We start from the raw sequence: 21759 nt of genomic DNA, 5'->3' as shown, positions 1-21759 counted from the left end.
ATGCCAGCTCTTCAACAACGGTGACCTGGTTGTGCAATGTCAGGAGAAAAAAAAACATTATGCTACATATTTGTGAGGAGAGGAGGGCAGGGGGGTGGTAGATTTTCCCCAAACCACTCAAAATATTAGGCAAAGGGGCAGTGTGTTTAAAAAAAAACAAAAACAAAATATTAATCCCAGGACTGAGTGGGAGATGCAGAAAAGCTGCACAGACGAGACAAAAGTCATGGGAGAACTTGATTTCATTCTAGTCAACAAGTAAGACAATTGGCATTTCTGCCTCGTAAGAGGTAGCCTGTGCATCTGAAGCAGAAGAGGCCCCAGGAGGGATCTGTCTCTTTTAGCAACTCCTTTTGCGTCAAGTTCAATGCATATTTTTGTAAGATGGTAAACAACTCTGGGGCATCATTCGCTACCTTCAGAAAAGTGCCCTCTGTACTTCTTCACCCACCAATTAAATCTTTCTGATCAGCATCAGCAACCCGCAGAACACACACGCCCAAGAGTTATGCTGTACATATACTAGAGATTACAATATCAACTTCCTGTCTACGGGACAAAATAAATCAGGCATTTTTGAACCTGCTTCACTGAGATCGCTGTTGCCAGCACACACACCTATTTTTAAACTGCCCAAACAGGACTGAAATTTCAAAACCCACATCATGTAAATAATTTTGCACAGACGCACATCAATAATTATGTGCAGGGACGCATACAAACCCAAAGTACTCAGATGACTGAGGAGCAAGGACTATCCAGGTTTTTTGTGCAAATATTCAACTCCCACACCACCAAGCTCCCTGCATCTATGCAAAACAACTTTCAAAATGGGGGGGAAAACCAAGCACACCACTGTCTTGCAAAATGTGTTCAAGGAATACTTGGAAATCCTGACAGCGGTATAATATTGGAGGAGGAAAAGCTGGTCATCATCTTCCATGTGGCAAAGGCCTGTTCCAGGATCACAGAAACTAGGGTGTGACCTTCCCAGTTATCTTCTGACATTATGATGATTATGCAAGTAGACCACTTACACAAGCAGTTCAATATTCCAGAAATTTGGCAATAAAACCCTATTAAAAACACACCCAACCTCACAGTTTTTCTATGCAGTTATGCCTAATACAAATGTTTTTGCAAGCCGTTTCTCCTAAGAATGAATTTTTATATGTTACTTTCACTATTATATGTATGGTTTTTATGAACACCTTCCCCTAATGTAGGCATATTTTTTATTTTATTTTTGCACATTTTGGGCGGTGGTGGGAGCGGGGAGGTGGTGGTCAGAGAACCCTGTTGCAAAATTCAGATCAGTGTGACTTTCAAAGGCTATCTGTGTTTCAGATTTTTTGGTGTGAATTAGGGACGTTTGCCTATAAATGTGAACCAGACTGATTTACCCTCCTCCCCCACCCCCAATCCCTTTTGCCGTGGTAGCGGAGATGAAAACAGGGCGCCGTTTTCTCGACAGAAAAGTTTCTTGCCAACGAAAGCCTGTGATTGATTGCTGACACCGGCCCCCAACGAAAAGATAAATCCTTTCCTCATAACAGAGGCTGAAAGCTCCTTCCTCTACTTGCAGAGCGAACACCAGTCAGGGGATAACATTTCATCGAGGCTTATAATTGTCACCATGGCCTTCTTAACCCATCCCTGATCTGCCCGGGACTGCTGAGCGCCGCACCTCAAACTCCTGTTTGCTTTGGTTTTCATGTAACCAATATGAATAGGGGGAAGATAATTACCCTTAAACATACTTAATGCCAACAGTACATTATCTCTGTCTGTGGAGTAGCATGCTGATAGTATTTTTCCCACAAGCTTAATCAAGCTGCTATCTTAAAACTCTCCAGAGTACTGTGAAACGGTAATAGAAAGTCGTCGGCTGCTTGGGGAATTTTCGTTTGGTGTGTGTGTGTGTAAAAAGAATTCGCACAGGCTGTTTGTACACAAAGCGTCCCGGGTGTAATAGCGCCATGATAATGGAGCCATGCTCTGGATTGGCCAGACGCTGCCAAGATATCATGAACCGGGAGATCAGAATAATAATAATAATAAAAGCAAACGTGTAAGATTTTAATGAGCTCTCATGCACTCCCGGCTGTGGTTTATTTTATTTTATTTTAAATTAAGCAAGTAAGTTCTTGTGGTTCTGCCTCATATCAGGGACAGGCTTAAAGGTGCACTTTCACCAGAGGTATTTGAAGTGGCATCAGGAAAGGATGCGGAAAGGAAAGGAAAGGAAAGGGGGAGAGGCTCAAAATGATGTATATACCTTCATGATTAAGAAAAGCTAAGTACCTTTGCTGTCACCCTCTGAGTCATGGAGGGGAAGATCTGAAACGGAGAGACCCGTGACGTATTGTTTTGTTGTTTTGGTTTAATTATTTACTTGTGTTTTGCCTTGTATTTTATACTGTGAACCACCCTGGGATCTCTCGATGAAGGGTGGTATATAAGTTTAATAATAATAATAATAATAATAATAATAATAATAATAATAATACAAAATAAAGCAGCATGGGGATAGGGAAAGCTGTGGCCCTGGCATAAATTTCTGAGGGGGCACAACCAGGCGCCCCCCATGACAGGCTCCCTCATCAAAGCCAGAGCCATGGAGAGGCAAGCAGTGGCTGGGTGGGGCCTTTGGGGCTGGGGTGCAGATGGCATCTCCTTCTCCATGTGGCTGGCGAAGCCCCACCCCTCTGGGCTGGCCAAGAGGGAAAGAGGTGGAGGGTGCCACCACTGCCGTTGCTACCCACCAAGGTGGGAGGGAGGAAGAGGAAGGTGGAAAAGCTCTGCCGGAGCCATGCACATTGCCCAGAGTGCCTCACTGCAAGGACAGGAGGGCGAGGCAACGCAGCAGTGCTTGCGGCTTTGCGCGTCTCTGCCTTATCTCTGCTCCCAGGTTGGAGCTAGTTTGCAAGGACAGAATCCCTTGATTAGATGCTGGATGGCAAAGAGAATGGCCATTGCCCAGTCCACCAGGGAGGCATGGCACTTGGCCTGCCCTGGGCCTCATCAACCCACGCTACGCCCCTGGAGGAGACTCCATGAGGGCAGGATCATGCCCTCTGCAGACCTTCACCCAAGTTGGAGGGCGGTGGGCAATGGTGAACGGAAGGTGTCAGTAGCCCAGGTCAGACCTTCTCCGTGTGTTCAATGAATGGGGTGGAGAAGGGCAGAGCAGGTGCCCTCAGTGTCACACCCTGGCAGGATCCTGCTCCTGACTTTCAAGAGGAACACTGAAGGTCTGCAACAAGGTGCCACTGCAAGCCCCCAGCTCTACGTGTGAAGGACACAGGGCACAGTGAGCAGTACAGACTCCCTCCCTCCCTTATCCATGAGTTCAATAGTATGCCACCTTGTGTTTGTGTAGAAAGCTGCTCATTATGAATAAATCAGAAGAAAATCAGTTGCCACAAACTGGGATCCACCATGGACAGAGCCCAGAGTTCAGTGGCAAAGCACACGCTTTGAACACAGAATGCCTCAGGTTCAATCCTTGGTTTCTCCAAGTAGGGCTTTGAAAGGCTGCACCCTGAAAACCTGAAGAGCTGCTGCCAGTCAGTGCAGACAATACTGAACTAGATGGGAAGCTTCTCTGACTCCGTATAAGTCAGCTTCCTGAAATGTGGAGTTGTGAGCGAGCTTTCAAGGGAAGGTGAGCAGGCTTTTCCCGATTTGAAAATCCATTTGATGCCGTGTAAAGTGAATAAATTCTCCGATTCTTTGTGCTAGGCATGAGACGGAGTACTTTTTAACACTTCCCAAGAAAGTGCCTGAAGCAAACATATCGTCTATATATCTATATATCTATCTGCTGCAAACTGGCTTGTTGCCGTGATAATAAGCCGAGCTGGAATCCAGTGACACGACTGACTCCTCTCATTCCCCGAGACGGCTGTGCTCCTGCAAGACTCTCTCTCCCCCACCCCCCGCCCTTCCCTCTCCATGTACCTCCACTTACCACGATACTGTTTTGAATCTCTAAAATAATGTGACAACTTAATGATGGCACAATTATCTAAATGTTTAACAGACATGTTATCTAAGTGAATCGGATCGAGATTTCATCCCGCTGACAATAAACATCAATGGAAGCGCAGAAAGTGATGGGCAAATTATCACAAACCCTGCAATTTCAATGCTATTAAATTTGGAAGAATAACAGCCCCGAGGCCTGTAAACGCTGAATAAAATAGACCCTTGTGTTTGTCCAACTATTAAATCAAAATGCTACCAACATCCTAGGGAAGGGGGAGAGGGGAAGCGCAAGACAATTTATAGCTTTTCATGTTTCAGTTACACATTGGTTTTATTAACTCCTCTCTGCCATTTGGGTGCTAGTGGGTGGTTTTGCCATTGAAGTTGGGAGGGGTGTGGGGGGGGGGACACACAGAGCATGAAGCCGAATGTCTTTGACCAAAGGAAGGGCAGTTTAAAGACTAAGCTGCAAGAGAAGAAGCAAAGATGTTTTCTGCTGGGAGCAAGGATGTTCTAACATGTTTACTAATGATCTGGGAAGAGGATACACGTGTGTGTGTGTGTGTGTGTGTTGTGGAGTGAAAATGGAATAACTGTGGGACTGGTGGCAGACAATGGAAATCAAAAACAGAGGATGCCACATAATTTTTCAACAGGGTATAGGAGCAAAGGCCATGGCAGGGTTGGAAGGCAGCAGGTGAAATTCGATGCTAGCAAATGCACAGTGAAAATGCCAAGTTGAGCTACCAAGTTGTTGTTGCTTAAAAAAAATATAATTAACAGCTTATATTTAAATTAAGCAGACAAAACCTATGACAAACCATCTTCCCGTCAGTGGGAAATGGGCTCATGGAACCGAAAACATAATGCTGTATCTTGCATCTAGTGTCCCATCATGCTCAGAGTTAACCCATTGAAATGAATGGGTATGGCTAACTTAGGTTTATTCATTTCAATAGGTCTCCTCAGAGTGGAGGTTACTTGGAGACAACCCCATGAGTCTGAGTAGAACTTAGTTGGCTAGAGAGAGAGAAACCTTCGTTGCATGCCAGTTTTCACTGGTTTCACCAGAAATGTCCTTTGCCCCAAAGGGAAGCAGTTTAGCTGATCATTTTTAAGAGTTTCATTCCGGAAAGCAGAACTGAGGACTGTACAGTCCAGCCTCGCTGGCTCTGACTACGGCAGAATCCTCACTATGAAAGGCACAGATTACCCCATGTTATTATACCTCCAGGATGATACGCAAAGAGAAGAGATTGTGGCCCACATCTTGTTGGAGATGCCTTAATGTAAGACATTCAGATCATGTAAGCAAGGGTGTGTCATGTTCCATGAGAGCAGAAAGAAAGGTGAATATAATGGCACTAGGCCAAAATACACACACCTGCAACTTTTATAGCATGAGCTATTTCTCTCACCCTCAAATACATGCATAAAACAATTGTAGCTTCTTTTGTATTGGATCTGAATGGACCCTGCTCGTGTTTTTGTCTTAAGACAGAAACGAGGCACGTCTTATGATGGCCAAGTTATGCTAATTTGACACCGTGCTCAGTTTAAGTCCCCACGTGATGTTTGCCCTCTTTGCCCGGCAGTGCCAAGTTCACACAGTCCACGTGGGAAGGTTTTGGGCTTCAAAAGTTGTGCTGGTCCACGCAGCAGGCAAAACCTAGGAGGAATGGGCCCATACTACACGAAAGAGCATCGCTCGAGTCGCAAATCAGACCCTGTCATGGCAGAGACGCCGCATGCTGAGAAAATCAGCTCTATATTAGGCATCCAGCATGCCCGTGTAGTAGCAGAGTGCAAAACTAGGTCAGGAGTAAATCCATGGCAGGGTATTGACTGTACAAACACAAGCTCAGGACAGAAGCTTCCCATGTGGGGTGTGTGTGTGTGACGTTACACAGCATTCTATTCTCGGTCTTTTGAGCATGTGAAATACTTTGGCCCAGCCTGGGAAATCCTATACAAATCACCTCTGATATTTAAAAAAAGTCAACAGCTATTACATTTTTTGAAATAAAAAGGGACACAACCAGTTGCTGCTACATTTTCCATGTAACCTGAACACTGCAACCATGCTGCTAGCAGCTGGCGCTGATTGAATTCATTCCTTTTTAATTTGAAAAAAATATATATCACTTTTTTTACACCTTTTCCTGTGAATGCAGAGGGCAAGTGATGTGAACATCCACAGAAAAACCTATGGAGCCCAAAGTGTCCTCTAGCAGCTTACAGACGTCTTGATCTCTTTTGAATATATGTAATTGTTGAGGAGGGGGCGGACAGGGAGGTTGGGAACTGCGAGGGGAGAGAGAGCCATTTTTCCACACGGTGAACAGAAACCAAACTGTCACCCAGAGGGTTTGTCTGCTAGGTGTCTTCACTAGGTCAGCTTGGTTGCACTGGCTCTTATAGGTTGTAACGGAACAGATGAATCAACAATAAAGTGAAGCTGAATCCAGACTAGACAGAGGTGATGTCTTTGGCCCATTCCTGAATCCAGGATGTGGAAGATCTAGTTGGGAGTTGCATTCCCTTGAAGGAGTATCTGTGTAGCTTCGGAGGGGGTACTCTTGGGACCATTTTTGGGGGGGGGGTCACTGGAAGCCCAGGTGGTTTTAATGGCCTGTGGTGCCTGTGACTAGCAAAGAACATAAAATAAGCCTGGTAGATTAAGCAAGTGGCCCATCTAGTCCAACACCCTGATCTCAAAGTGGCCCGTGGGATGCCCACTGGCAGGACCTATGGGTAATGACTTTCTGCCCATCCCATCAACTGGTATTAAGAGGCACAATGCTTCTTCTGACCATGGAGGTAGATCATAACCATTGTGACTAGTAGCCATTGGTTCACCAGCGACTGTCTTTCCTAGACCAGAAAAGTCTAGTTACAGTTACTCTTGCATACCCTCCAACATTTCTCTGATGAAACTAGGGATGTCCTAAGGAAAAGTGGGGCATTCCTGGATCTAATCAGAAACCAGGACAGCTTCTGTCAATCTGGGACTGTCCCTGGAAAATAGGGACACTTGGAGAGTTTGCTAACATGCACTACTTGGGGCTGATAATGGTTTCAGAAGCTACAAATTTGAAGGTGGCAGCCAGGACGTTTCCGATTACTTGCATATAGCACCAATTTTAAACAAATTGCTTTCCCAGTCAAGTCACTGATGATGACCTATCATGCTCTAAATGACTTAGGCCCCATAGACCTTTGGAGGGCTTCCTCTGCTGTGGCCCTACAGGCTAATGCACATCTCCTTCTCCAGTCTTTGGCCTGCTCTCCATAAACAGGTTGACTCTGCTCAGCGGTGGGGAACCGGCTTCTACTCACATCAGTCCCAGACAGCATGATCATGGGTGCTGGGAGTCTAATGGCACCTGGAGGGCCAGAGGTACATCATTCACTGAGTAGAGGGCTTTGGCCTGGTCCAGGAAGTCTTATCTGCATGCTATTATCTTCATTGCAATTGTCTGGTGCCCATGTACAAATAATCTAAGGAACAAGAAGGTAGACTCCAGCCCCCCAAAACACCACCACAACTTTGCTGGTTTGAAGGGGTCACTCTTGCTACCTCAACAGTGGACTAGGGGAATTATAAGCCTTGGAGTGTTTTTCTTCCAGACGCAGGGAGCTTTCACTTCAGAAAATGCCAACAAGTTCAGAGTTTGATCCTCCTACCAGTGCTATTTCCAGCCGTGCTCAACAAGAGGAAGCTATCAATTTCTTGGCAAGAGGGAGGCACTTTTTGGCCATAAAGCCAGTTACTGACATGCAACTGAGACACACTTGTTTACAGCTCGAGGAGGCGATGCTAAACCTGCTCCACTTGGGTCGCGCTGACCTCGAGCTGCCTATTTTTGTTCCTCGATTCTACATGATCATGTCACCCTTTGAGCTCTGACAGGGCAGCCGCATTTGCTGGCAGCCACTGACATTCTTGTCCCAAAGTTTTAAATCAAAACATACTTAATCTGTCCCAGGAGTGCTCCACCCCTCCCAACCAAGGTCATCATTGAAACTTGACCGTTCGGAACTCTCTTGTCCTTTATTTGAAGGGGGCATATGCAACATTAGCCACCACTGAAAGCTGCCATGAAAAATACAAGGCTCCCCTCACAGGGGGAAACAGCATGGCATTAGCAGGTGGGTTCTTCTACCACCCCCTACCCTGCCATCTCCAGAAGAGGTGCAGAAGACCCTTGCCAGAATCCTGCAAGGCTCAGAAGGGACCTCTTTGGAGAAAGAGGATGGAGGCTCCAGGGAGAACTGGATCTGTCTGCTAAGACAAGGACCCACTGCCATGTCGGATGTGCACCACAGCTAGCCCTGCTTGAAGGCACAAGTCTTCCAAACAGGAAACTAGCACAGCAGGCTAAGGACCTTGGGTGGGTCTAGAACTGGAGCTCTGAGCAGTCAAACCTCAACACCTGCCCTCAACACTCCATTCCTATTGCAAGACAGAGCTCCTTGCATGGAGACAGGACCATCTAGTCTCATGTCTGATCCTCCAAGACCATCTCAGTCCACCAGTGCATGAAGGCACTGGCTAAATTCTGGCTTCCCAATCCATCTTGACCAATCCGCCATGGATCTTGACCCCTTCCTATTTTTGGAACACGCAAACATGTCTCTGACCTACTTGAATGAACTGCCTTTGCTGAGGCCTGATACTGGACTAGGGTATTTATCCTGAAATGCTAGCTTTTAACTTGCAGGGAGTTATGTTTTGTTATCTCACATGGTTAAGCGCATGGAAAGGAAGAAGGGATGGGATGGGTCCTGTTCACTCGGAGAAAGCACTTTCTCCATGGGTTTATTCAAATGAAATATTTCCACTTTCAGATTTGCAGAAGCCTGGACCTATGTCTATCTGGGCTCTGTTATATTTCCAGGCAGGTGTTGGTTTCAGTTGTGAAAACTCAGCGAGCAGGTCATTTGCTTTTGGGTTCTATGTGGCCGACAGACTAAGTAGACACTTAAGAGTGCCGCAATAGTGCACCTGAGTAGTCCAGGGGATCAGAGAAGGCTCCCACCGCCATACTTCCTAGATCCCAAGACCTCATTGCATACATTCTTGATCCCACTGGTGGCAAGTACAAGTCTCCCAAGCCCCTGGAAAGAGGTTGCCCAAGCTTCATGCTATCTTTGTGATGTGCCTGGGGCACCACAAAGTCACTTTCCCACAGCTAGTCACTGAGTTGCCCCAAAGGCTTCTGCTAGTTGGCTAGCAGTGGCACTGTGATGCCACTAGGAAAGCACACATTGTCGCTTCATTCTGTGCCCAAATCCCTTCCATCGGGGGTCTTCATTATGAGGCCTTGAATGTGGATACAGAAAGCTGCCCCATACGAGGTCAGACTATTTATCCAACTGGTCTAAGGCAGCACCTCCCCTCTCTCTGCGGTCTGAGGCAGAGGTCCTTCCAATTATCCGTCATCTGATCCTTTTAACTGGAGATGCCAGGACTCTAACTTAAGATGCTCATGCGTGTACAGCAGGTGCACTACCTCTGACTTTTAGGCTGCACATGTTTAACGGCTTTTGGGTTTGCTGCCCAAAATGGCGGCCCCAACTCTCCATATGACAGAACTGCACGACAAAGTTACAGAGGCTACATATCAAGCGCTTGGCTCCTCAAGAAATCCTGGGAACTGAGTGAGGGTACTGAGAATTGTCTGTTGCAGATCCCTAGCTCTGCTCACAGACCTACAGTTCCCAGGATCCCCAGGAAGGAAGGGATGGCTGTTAAACCAGGTGTGACTCTGCAGTTAAGAAGATACGCCAAGAGTCTCAAAGGCCAGCAGGGTACAACATCACGTTGCACAAACTATGTAGGTCAAATGGAGAGAGCACCTGTTCCTATTTCTATTACAGTCAACGCCTATCGACATATAAAACAGGATTCTCACTGCACCAGGGTTTTTTGTGAAAGAGAAAGTAACACAACTGTACATGCTTGCTGCTTGATCCCTTAGCTCTGGAGTAGATTCCAGGTAGGAGCCCTTTCTCCCCCGTCCTCCTGAAAATGCCTCTGCTGTGAATTCCATTAGTAACAAACAACTTTATCTGCTGCCAACATCAACCAGCTGGCTAGTCTTAGGAGGAGGAGGACAATCACTCTGAAATTTATTAACTGCTACTTTGCCAATGAAGTTGCAAGATCGAATGGCACGGCAAGCATCGGTTGCGCTCTATGATGCATGAACGGTCTAATGCCGGCTCTTCCTAATCCTGGTGCACACAGTCAGCTGTTGTATATTTGGGAGCCGAGATAGCATCCAGGGTGTTAAATTTCAACTTGCAGATTCATACATTCCATCCTCGATGGCATTTATTGGTTTATCGGTACTAAAAAGATTTGCTCGCCCTAATACAGTCCGGGAGGGAGGGAGCTGTCTACCGTTTCAGTCGCAGGAGTGCGCAGAGTGATGCTCAAAGTGTGAATGAAGCTGGAGCCTCCCCTGGGACCCCCGAGCCAGTAAGTTCAAGCAAACTACCCAGTGAAAGGAGGCGGTCACAGTACAAAATATGCCATGATAAAGAGTGAAGCTTTTGCCTCCTAACCTCTGCAAAAAAAAGAAACAGAAAGAAAAAACACTGAGATAAAACTATGGGGCACAACAAGGTGCTGAAAGGGCAGGTGCAACTTCTGAGAGAGCCCCTTCCTAGCAAGCTGAGATGCCCCTCATCATGAGTTGGGGTGCAGCAGAGGGCACCCCCAAGGATCAGCACCCCCATTCTTCTGCCGAGCTTTGCCATCAGGTGGGGAGGAGATCTTCCCCATACCTGGTGGCGTGGCAGAACTTTGCACTGGCTTTTCCTGAGGGGAGAAGCCGGTGCAAAGCTCCACCACCAGCTGGGAGTGGGGGATCCAGAAAGGAGAAGCCCTTATGGGGTTTGCCCCGCTCCCCTTTGTGGGCGGTGGCAGTGGGGCATTTTGCCCCAGGTGCCAATACCCCTCCAATTCCCTTTGCTATCAACCACCAGTTCAAGGCTGTTCCTCCATTCAGCAGCAGAGAAAAATCTTCACATGGCAGTGTGTTACATTGTCATGAACCTTCCCTAACTGTTAATTTCCATATGATATTTGAGCTTTCACATGGCATAAAGGCCACTTCTGGAACTATGAGTGGAATAAGAGTGACTTACAGTGCAAGTTTAGTGCTCATTTTCATATTATTTGCAAATGGATTTGTTTTTCTCTGGGAGCAAATAACACAGAAATGAGCACTAAACTTCCATTATTTTCCGTTATAGTTCCAGAAGCGGCTTTTATGTCATGTGAAAGCTCAAATATAATACTGCTAGGGAAAAGTCGTGAAAACGTTGTAAATTGCTGTGTGAATGCAGCCAGTTTCACCATAACTAATTCTCTTACTGTGCCTATTTTCTTAGACTTGGCATGCTTGGAAAGAAAGTTATTATCTCAAGCATAAATTCCCTCAGAGCAAAGATGGAGACCCTCCCATATGGTCTCTGGACTCTAACTCCCATCACCCCAGACTATTGGCCGTGCTGGCTGGGAGTTGGAGGTCAGTAACATCAGGAGTTCACCAGATCCTTCATCCCTGCTGTAGATGATCAGGGTATCTAAGGCAGAAGTGCTCTCAGGAATACATTACCTCCACCACCACCACCCCACCGATTCACCATGGGAGCTCCATGATTCACTGTTCAAAGCACACTTTGCTTAGTATAGGGAGGGCACTTGGGTACATGTAGATAAGACCATTCACAAGGACAGGTTCTGTGCTATGAAGCAACTCTCCGAAAAGTCTTCCAGTGGGAAAGTTGTTGATCTCACACATCGCAGCTCAGGTGAGCCCAATTAAACAATACATTGATCAAGACTGAAACCAGAATTTGAGCAATCTGTGTTGAGCAACAGGTTGTTGAGCAAATTGTTTATGATAAGTTTTTGCCTTCTATCAGCCTGTGGCGATCAGAGGCACATCAGCCTTCCATCAGCAAATATATTGATGATCACCCTCCCATTCTGATTGCAGTGCCCTGCATCACCCTCTCCCAACCTGATGTTCTTCAAATGAATTGGACTACAGTTGCCATCAGCCTCCTGCCAGCTTTATTGCAGTTCCTAGTTGCCTGAAGGATTCTATTCACCCTCAAGCGAAGGCAAGTAGAAGTCCCAGCAGACCTTCCCAGTGCATTGGGCGAGCGGCTTGTATGTGCAACCCCCCCCCCTTGATATTTCATGTATGATATTTCCAGGAATTCTGGAATAACAATGCCGTTGTGCAAGCAAACCACTGTTTTGCAAAACCGGGAGATTTTTGAAAAAAAAAAAAAAAAAAAACCAAACCCCTCAAATACAACACCTACCAGTGTGGGTCTGCCTGTGGGTCTCCAGAGCATCTTCTTTTGAGAACTGAGCTCCACAGTGGTCACAGACAAAGGCTTTGGCACCCGCTAGAGAGAGAGAGAGAGAGAGAGAGAGAGAGAGAGAGAACATTATAAAATACATGTTTACCAAGATTCATGGATAAATCTTTAAAAAATACCTGTCAAAAAACTCATCCTATTAGTAGCATTGAACATTTACAGTGAAAATGAATGAAAGACACCTCTTTGAACAGAGACCCCAAAATGGGTGTGGGGTTTCTTAGAGATAAAATAAAATAAAAAAAATTGAAACTTAGGGAATGAGTCTAACTAACTAACTAGCTTTTGCTTAGAGTAGACCTATTCAGTTAATGGACCTAAGTTTTCCATGCCCATTAATTTCAATGGGTCTGCTCCATGAGTGTGACTAACTCTGGGCTCAACCCCGTGGAAATGCAATATCTGCACTCCAAATAAAACATGCCAGGATTTTATTTTAATTTTTTGGATGCAACTCACAGGGAGGAGTCGCAAGGAACAGGGATTGCACAAGAGCACTACAGTAGTTCCATAATATTAAGACTGTAATACAAACACACACACACACACAATACAAGAATTAAAGAAGCAATAAAAATGCAATTTAAAATAAAATAAAGTAGAATTTAAAATAATTATTAATATTTAAGGGAGACATTCTACAGACCACCTGAATGAAGTTCATGGAGCAAAGTTTTGGAACAACTAGTCTAGAGATCTTCTGGAGATACTTTCTTACATAAAAAATATTTTCTTTTAAACAAAAGGTCAGTAGTTCTCAGTTCCAGGAATGCCTCTGTGTGGACACAGTAAAATCATAACCACAGACATAAGGAATCTCTGAAATTCGGAGAGCGTCAAATGCTTCAGAATCTAAAGTTGACTATCACTGTGAAGACTTTGCAATTACGGGGCTACTGTATACACAGTCGAAGCGAGGGCATGCCTTTTGAAAACCCAAACAAGGAGAAGAAAAAGTTCACTTGAACTCGAGGGACTTGGGAAGCCATGGCGTATTGGCAGTAGATGTCGATATTACCGCCCGTCCAAGTGCTGCCATCGATGTGGAAGGAACACAGATCACTACATGATCCCCAAGGATTGGGAAGGGATTCGGAAACAACATGTGGAAGGATATAATTCAGAAATGAGAGAGGGGCTGCGTACCCTGCCTAGGGGCCTCTGCCCCAGTTTAGCTTTGCATAGGTCCTCTGACACAAAGCTCTCCTACAAACATGGCAGCAGATATACACAGCACTCTGGGTAAATATGGCAGTCGGGATGGGGGTCCCGGTGGCTGCTGGAAGCAGACAGAAATCCAATGTGTAGGGCAACAGAAAGAGATGAAGATGCAGAGGGCTGGGCAGGGCCACGTATGTGGCGATGGGCATGTGCATTTGGTAGATAAATGTTGCCTCCACGTAGGGGTGCAGTGTATCTTTGGAAACCACGTGCAGCGGATAATCAGCAGGGGGAAGTTATTGCTTTCATGCCCTGCCTGCAGGCTTCCCTGTGGAGGTGGCAGTATTGAGTCAGCGGCTCACGTGCTTCTGGCTTGCACTCTTTATAAAATTTGAGGAATTAGGTTATTACCCCTCTATTATTGCCCACGCTGGGTCGCTCAACCATTGCTACTGCATCCTTTCTTTTTTAGCAGATCAAGATGATCATGCGACAGCAAAAACTGCAAGGTTTTTAGCAGGGGCAATTAGAACAAGATCTATTATTTGATTATTGATGTAAACCCCCAAAATGCATTTTCTATAGTTAAGTTTTTACCTCTATCTTCAGTACAGTGGTACCTTGTTTCTCAAACGCTTTGATTCTCAAACTCCAAAAACCCAGAAGTAAGTGTTTTTTGGAAGTAAGTAAATTTTTGGAAGCCGAACGTCTGATGCAGTTGTTGGCTGTTGTTTCTGGGGCACCTGCACCAATCAGAAGCTGCCCCTTGGTTTTGGAACATTTCGGAAGTCAAACTGACTTCTGGAATGGATTAAGTTTGGCGCTTTTGTTTCTGCTATTTATTTTGTGTTTTTGTTTTTGGGGCTTTTTTGGTTAATTTGTTTTTGTGACTGTGTGGAACCCAGTTCAGCTACTGATTGATTGATTGATTGATTGTGTGACTGTGGAAATGGGAATAAATGTGCAGGGAAGAAAAAAAAATGAAATTTTCATTTTTCTCATCTACAATACCGTCTTATTTATTTTATAGTACAGTACACTGATTATTGGGACACGGGTGGTGCTGTGGGCTAAACCACAGAGCCTAGGGCTTGCTGATCAGAAGGTCAGCGGTTTTAATCCCCGTGACGGGGTGAGCTCCCGTTGCTCAGTCCCAGCTCCCGCCCACCTAGCAGTTTGAAAGCACTTCAAAGTGCAAGTAGATAAATAGGTACCGCTCTGGCGGGAAGGTAAACGGCGTTTCCGTGCGCTGCTCTGGTTTGCTAGAAGCGGCTTTGTCATGCTGGCCACATGACCCGGAAGCTGTACGTTGGCACCCTCAGCCAGTAAAGCGAGATGAGTACCGCAACCCCAGAGTCATCTGTGACTGGACCTAATGGTCAGGGGTCCCTTTACCTTTACTTTTTCATTGATTATTGCTTTCATTTTATGGATCAGTGGTCTCGTTAGATAGTAAAATTCATGTTAAATTGCTGTTTTCGGGGTTGTTTTTAAAAGTCTGGAGCAGACTAATTTGTTTTGCATTACTTTCTATGGAAAAGCACGCCTTGGTTTTGGAAGACTTTGGTTTTGGAACAGGCTTCTGGAATGGAGTAAGTTTGAGAATCAAGGTACCACTGTACATTTTATTTTATTTTATTGCTACAGCTAGCGGCTGATGCAAAGAAAGATTCTTCTTCTTCTTCTTCTTCTTCTTCTTCTTCTTCTTCTTCTTCTTCTTCTTCTTCTTCTTCTTCCTCCTCCTCCTCCTCCTCCTCCTCCTCCTCCTCCTGGCTAGCATCTGGCAATGATAATCTTCTAAGGTAGACGGGCTTTTGGGGTGACCCAGGAAGACAATTCTGATGCCAGGGTGAGTATGAACATGGATAGCTGTGGGTTGTAATATTAATCACTTTTTAAGGGGTGTGTGTAAAAACAAACAAACCCACAAACGTTGCTCTTCCAAAAAGAAAGACGTTTGCTTAAAAATCATTATTCACCAATGCCTTCTCAGAGAGGTTAGCAATCCCATATAATTGCCTCCCCCCCCCCCAACAGCAAAACGTCCCCCCCCCCATTGTCAGGCATGCCATAAAGGGAAAGACGACAACACTATCAGATAAGGAAAGTGGCAACAGCAAGAGCGTGTGCTGAGACTCACAGATATTTCCACAACTATCAGTGAGGTGTGGTATTTGCGGTATTTCTTAGAAAATTGCTACCAACATGCACGGCGTCTGTTGGGTCACAGCTCCAGTTATAATGAGGGAAACAAGTGTGCACAGGATGTCTAAACAGCAGATAAGAAACTTGAAGATAAAAATAGACCCCACTATACAGGCACAGGCACAGTCTTCTAAGCATATGCTGTTAGGCCAAAGCTGTGAACGTAATTGTTAGATTCGGAAGTTTGATTCATCTGTTCCAAGAAACTAAAGCACGGGATTCGGCGATGATAAAAGTAACCTTGAAAGGAAGGAAAGGAGAGGAGAGGATTCGAGGGAGAGAGTGGCAAACTGGTCTTTGTTTTGTTTGTTTTTGTTTGTTTTTATTTTATTTCTCTCTCTCTCTCTCTCTCTCTCACACACACACACACCGGAATCTTAATGGCTTTATCAGGGTAGAATCTTTTGTGGGCCGCAACAGACCTCTATGTAGATCTCTGGTAGATCACAAAATCTCATGCCATAGCTGGAATGGGCAATGTCAATCACACTTTCTCTTAGTTTCTCATTTTTTTTTTTCCAATCTCAAGTTCTCAAATATGTAGTTTAAAAGTCGTCATGAAATTTCATCAGCATTTTAGAGTGACTTTCTCCTAGTGCACACGGTTTTTGTTTTTTTGTTTTTTTGTAGTACAGTGGTACCTCGGGTTACAAATACCTCGGGTTACAAACACTTCAGGTTACAGACTTCGCTAACCCAGAAATAGTACCTCAGGTTAAGAACTTTGCTTCAGGACAAGAACAGAAATCGTGTGGTAGCGGTGCGGCGGCAGCAGGAGGCCCCATTAGCTAAAGTGGTACCTCAGGTTAAGAGCAGTTTCAGGTTAAGAACAGACCTCCGGAAGAATGAAGTTCGTAAATAGAGGTACCACTGTAGTAGTAGTAGTAGTAGTAGTAGTAGTAGTAGTAATAAATGGCATGCAAACAAGCATGGTTAATAATAATAATAATAATAATAATAATAATAATAATAGTAATAATAATTTATTTTATTATTCATATGCCACCCATCTGACTGGGTTGCCTTTTAGATGTTTTCTAAAAGTCAGACAGCTATTTATTTCCTTGACATCTGATGGGAGGGCGTTCCCCAGGAAGGGTGCCACTGCCGAGAAAGCCCTCTGCCTGGTTCTCTGTAACTTCACTTCTAGAAGTGAGGGAACCACCAGAAAGCCCTCGGACTGGACTTCAGTGTTTGAACAATGGGGGGTGGAGATGCTCCTTCAGGTATACTGGGCTGAGGCCATTGTACGCAGTATTGCCTAACAGACACATTTTTGCGAAGCAATTCCCCCTAATGGAATGCATTTTTTGTGTTAATTTCACTACTATATGAACTTCTATGTAAGCTTTACATTATTATATGCATTTTTGGCTGGAGAACAGCCCTGCAAAATTTGGAGAAGGTGCAAATTTTGAAGGATAGCTGCGTTACGGTTATGGTTCTTGTTCTCTTTTGGTAAAGTGAGAATGAAGTAGGTTCACCTTTAAATGAGAACTAGATTGGATTTTTACCCCATCCCTAGCCGTGGCCCACATCCTGGTCACAACACTCTTCTTCTTCCAGCCCAGCATTACTCTCCCAAAATATTCCCCCTTCCACAACATCAAATCACCAGCACCCCTCATCACCCCACTGAATCGTGCACCCAAAGAAAGCACAGAAACAAGCAGCAAAAGCACTCTCCTTTCCCCATTAGAAAAAGAATTCCTCTGCCTTTAAATTGTCTCAGTAACGGCTGGCTCACAGGCAGAAATATTTGGCAGCAGTGAAATTAAAAGTGATAAATTTTCTCGCCAAGCTTTGATCGATAATAGAGGTCTCATCTGTTAATCAATAAGACAGTCTGCCTGTTTACTGTGCATACGCCGTTCACGGCTGCTTGCGGGGCGATGTCAAGTTTGCATTCAAAACAACTCAAGTGTGCCTAAACCAAATGGCCAGTCCCTAAAAAAGAAAGGAGGTACGGAGGGGGTGGGAAGGAGAAGAGGCCGGACAATGACATCACATGCCAGCTCATATATTAGAAAAGACAGTCCACGCGCCCGCTTTTCCTTTGCTCGCCTGTACATTTCATTTTGTTTCAATACATATATATATATATATATATATATATATATATATATATATATATATATATTGTACAGCCTTTCAAGTCATGGGAGACAGTTTCACAAAAAGCCGTACACTGGAGGGCAATGAGGATGGGCTCATCTGAAATATACCCAAAGCTGCCAAGCCTAGTTAGAAAGAGAGGCGCAGTGGAAGGACGGCCGGGATGCCAAATAGCCTCTCTCTCTCTCTCTCTCTCTCTCTCTCTCTCTCTCTCCCCTACCCCCTCCATCCCTTTCACCACCAAGCCCTGCTTAAATAATAAACACAGCTTTATTACCTACATAATTAGAAAGGTCAGTTCTATTTGAGAACTATTACAGCCCTTCGTGCCAGAGGCAGTTCAGGGAATGTTTTGTTCCAGAATCATTGACCTAAAAGGCCAGTACAGTGCCGGCTGGTACCTTGAAGGCTCTGGGGTGAGCAAATCAGATTTATTCTTGCTCACAGAAGCCAGATCTCAAAACATTTCCTAGGCTGGTTTTCAGGGAGGGGGGGGGGTTCATAAGAGAATAGGGAGACAGAGACTTTCCAAAACACCAACACCATTGCCCCAGAACTGAAGGAAAAACACGTCCGTTAAGAGTGTTTAATTTGATCCCTAAACCCCACGAAGAAAGATGCAATTTGTGCAAAGTGAAAGATGCTCTGAGCATGAATTATGACAATGCACAAAGCTTCCAAGATGAATTGTGGTTCAGGATTCAGCTCCTGCCCATTCTCCAAAAAATCTCTGTGTTCCCATGACCTTCTGCACGTGTTGTCTACCCAATAGCTGTCTAGCCACCTGAAAACTCAGGGGTCCATGGTACACTAGGCAGTTGCCTCTGAAACTCTAGAATTTCCTCCTCTACTGGCAAACCACTCTCCCCACTTTCAGTTGCAGAGAAATGAGTTCTGTAGATATTCAGAGCTGTTCTGTACTTCATTGTCCCCGTAAGCCTGTGGCTGCCATTGGCTTAGCTGCTGTGATGTCAGAGCAGGCCTGGGCAGCAGAGTGCTAAGGGTGCTGCATCAGAGAAATGAGGATCCTCAGCCCTAAAGGTCAAGGCAGACCTTTTTATTCATATAAGTAGCATGGGCTGTATCCAATATTGTCTGTCAGCTAGTGCGAGGGCTCTTGTGTTAGCAGACAGGCTAGTTTCAATGTAGCAAAGCAGAGGAATCCAAGTCACTAGATGTGCCAGGAGAAACTCAGGGTGCAATCTACTTGTGCATCCTCTGATACAACAATGTTCTGCTGGCACATGTACAGCACAATACCACTAAATAACTCACACACATTAGATACAACCCTGTAAGTACTGCCTGAGCTTTCAGATTATGACTTGTCATGACAAACCAGCCAACAGTTTCATGGGAAGATGCTTATAGGACTGTGCAATGGTGCGTGAGCCTGGCATCAAATAATGGTTTGGGGGCTAAGCCCTAGCAAATAAGGCTCAGAAATGCACTGGGGATATCTGCTTCAAACCTGATATTTTGTACAAAACAGACACAAGACAGCAGTGAAAAGTATATTTACTCGGAAGGAAGTCCCAGCGTGTATAACAAAACTGATTCCTAGGAAATACATACAGGGTTGAAGTCTAACTGCATTCAGCAGGTATATATTCCTCTAAAGTATTAGGAAGGGGGAGACACAATTCTGAAGAGACATTTCAGATTCTCGTGCAGCCCCATCAGATTGATAGCTGCTAGTCATGTGCAAGAACACCCAGGTTTTTAGACACCTGGGCAATCAGATGCCTGGGAATGTTCAAGCCCCAGGTGGCACCCAAAGCAGCTGCTCATCTGCTCGTGTTTTTAATGTCCCTTCTTTGGAAAACAAGAGTGAGCTGCATTTGAAACTCAGGTGCAGGTTCTTAATGTTCGCGATGATTCACTTTTGCACGAGGCACACTTTTCTCGTTGGCTGCATTACAGCAGAAGGAACGCAGGGACAAGGGGAAGAGGAGGAGGAAATGGCTGGCAAAACAAGTCTGGTTCCATCTGGAGAAAACGGGGAGCTTCCACTAGAGAAAATACAAGCAGAACATTTGCAAACAATGCTAACCCAGAGGAGGGAACCCCACACGACAATGGCCAGTTCAGCTCATTCAGGCGAAAGAGCTGAACTGAATTGGATGGGTTGTGGTAACGTGTGTGCTCAGCCCTGGCACTGAGACTAGAGTTAGTCCAATTCAGGGTCCATTGCTCAGGGTGAGGTAGAACATATTTCCAACCCTGGGAAGCTGCTAATGCTATAGATCAGTGGTGTAGCATGAGGAGGGCCACAGGGGCGGTTGCCCTGGGTGCAAAATGCTCAGGGGTGCAAAATTTCAACACTCAAAGCTGCCTCAATACAGCCGTGTGCTTCCGTTGCTGGGCTCCATTGAAAATGGCTTCTCCATATGAACCATGAAGTGACTTCTCCAGAAAATGGAATGACACTTCTTTTCTTATCTCTGTGGCTGCGATCTCCTGGGTGAGGCAGACACTGTTAGGCAGTTGAATGTGCATGCGTACTCCGCCTTCTTCCGTCTGTCCCACCTACCCTCTCCACATGGCCCTAAAGTGCTGGCAACCCACGCTACGTCACTGGCAGAGATGACACTGCAGGGTCACTAGTCTTTTGGGGCCAGTGGGCATATTTGGAATTTTGAGAAAGTATCATGGCCACTGGTCACAAAATGGCTGCCACGTGGAGCATGACATAGCACAACATTACTGCCACACGAGTGTGGTATAACACAAAATGCCTGCCACAACTAAAAACCAGAAAAGAGTCAGGATCTCAAAAAAAGTCTGGGAATAATAATAATAATAATAATAATAATAATAATAATAATAATAATAATAATATTTTATTTCTACCCCGCCCTTCCCAATCCAAAAATCGGGCTCAGGGCGGCTAACAACAAATATAAGACAATGATTAAAACAACTAAAAAAAACAGCTAAAAAACAGCATAAAAAACAAACATCAGTGGGATCACCAGGGCTAACTGGCCAAGTTAGTCATGCTAGGCCAGTAGGGAGACCAGGGAGGAATTTTAATGTAGGCACCCAGAAGGGCATACCCTCTCATCAATGGAAAAAAGCAACTACATCAGCCGCCGCCACACTCATTCACAGAGAGAAGCAACGTGCACCTCTCCTCTGTTTGTGATGGAAGGGAAGGCAGGTTTCTGACCCTGGCATCCAATGAGACGTTGTCATGCTTAAGGAAGCATGTTCAATGTAGGAGATAGAGACGTTGGGCCAGGGCAAATCGTCTCTTTTGCATTATGGGTTTTTGAAGGGATGTTCACTGAGACCATTCACAGACCCCCATGAGAGGGGCTGGTGGGCACAGTGGTACTCATGGATGCCATGTTGGCAAGCCATGTGATACTGGGTAGATGGAGCAATGTGCCTAGTTTCTGGCAGTGACAAAGAGCACCCAACAGCATTTCCTGGGGAGAATAAGTGGGCGCCTTCTTTTCATTGACAGGTTCTGACCGGGCAACATATCTGGGGTAGCAAACCCTGCTTTTCTACCCCAGTGATACTTGGCCAGAAAGGTTGAGGTACATGGAGCCATTTCCTATGCAACGACCCCCCCCCACCCCCCATAGGAACATTGTGGTCCAGGGCTCTGGGGGATAATATTTGACCCACGGTAAAAGGGAATGGACTATATAGCTTTTAAGAAGAAATGAACAAAGCAAAATACTTCTGTAAGTAAACAGGGAGAAGAAATGGAAGAAATATTTCTGAACAGCGAAAACAAGTGAAGCATTGCCCTCATCTACTGGGGAAGTTGTTGTTTTTTAACAGGGGGGAAAGAATCCTGGAGATTTTAAAATAAACATCTTGAATGTTCTGATGAGATACGCATGCTTGGTTATATAAGGGGAG

The 21759-nt window shown here is 45.2% G+C and overlaps 1 protein-coding gene across 2 annotated transcripts in view; it reads right to left on the bottom strand.

Annotated features, from left to right (window-relative positions):
* Window positions 1–21759, bottom strand: part of ZBTB16 (zinc finger and BTB domain containing 16) — a 177570-nt gene that overhangs the window by 51049 nt on the left and 104762 nt on the right. For both annotated transcript variants that reach the window (XM_033171723.1, XM_033171722.1), the window contains exon 4: window positions 12340–12426. In XM_033171723.1, the coding sequence (XP_033027614.1) occupies window positions 12340–12426 (87 nt within the window). The remainder of the gene's footprint in view (window positions 1–12339; window positions 12427–21759) is intronic.

This window comes from Lacerta agilis, chromosome 15, assembly GCF_009819535.1.
Source record: "Lacerta agilis isolate rLacAgi1 chromosome 15, rLacAgi1.pri, whole genome shotgun sequence".
Taxonomy (NCBI): Eukaryota; Metazoa; Chordata; class Lepidosauria; order Squamata; family Lacertidae; genus Lacerta; species Lacerta agilis.
The sequence above is the reverse complement of the archived record's forward strand: the minus strand, read 5'-3'. Positions and strand labels throughout refer to the sequence as shown.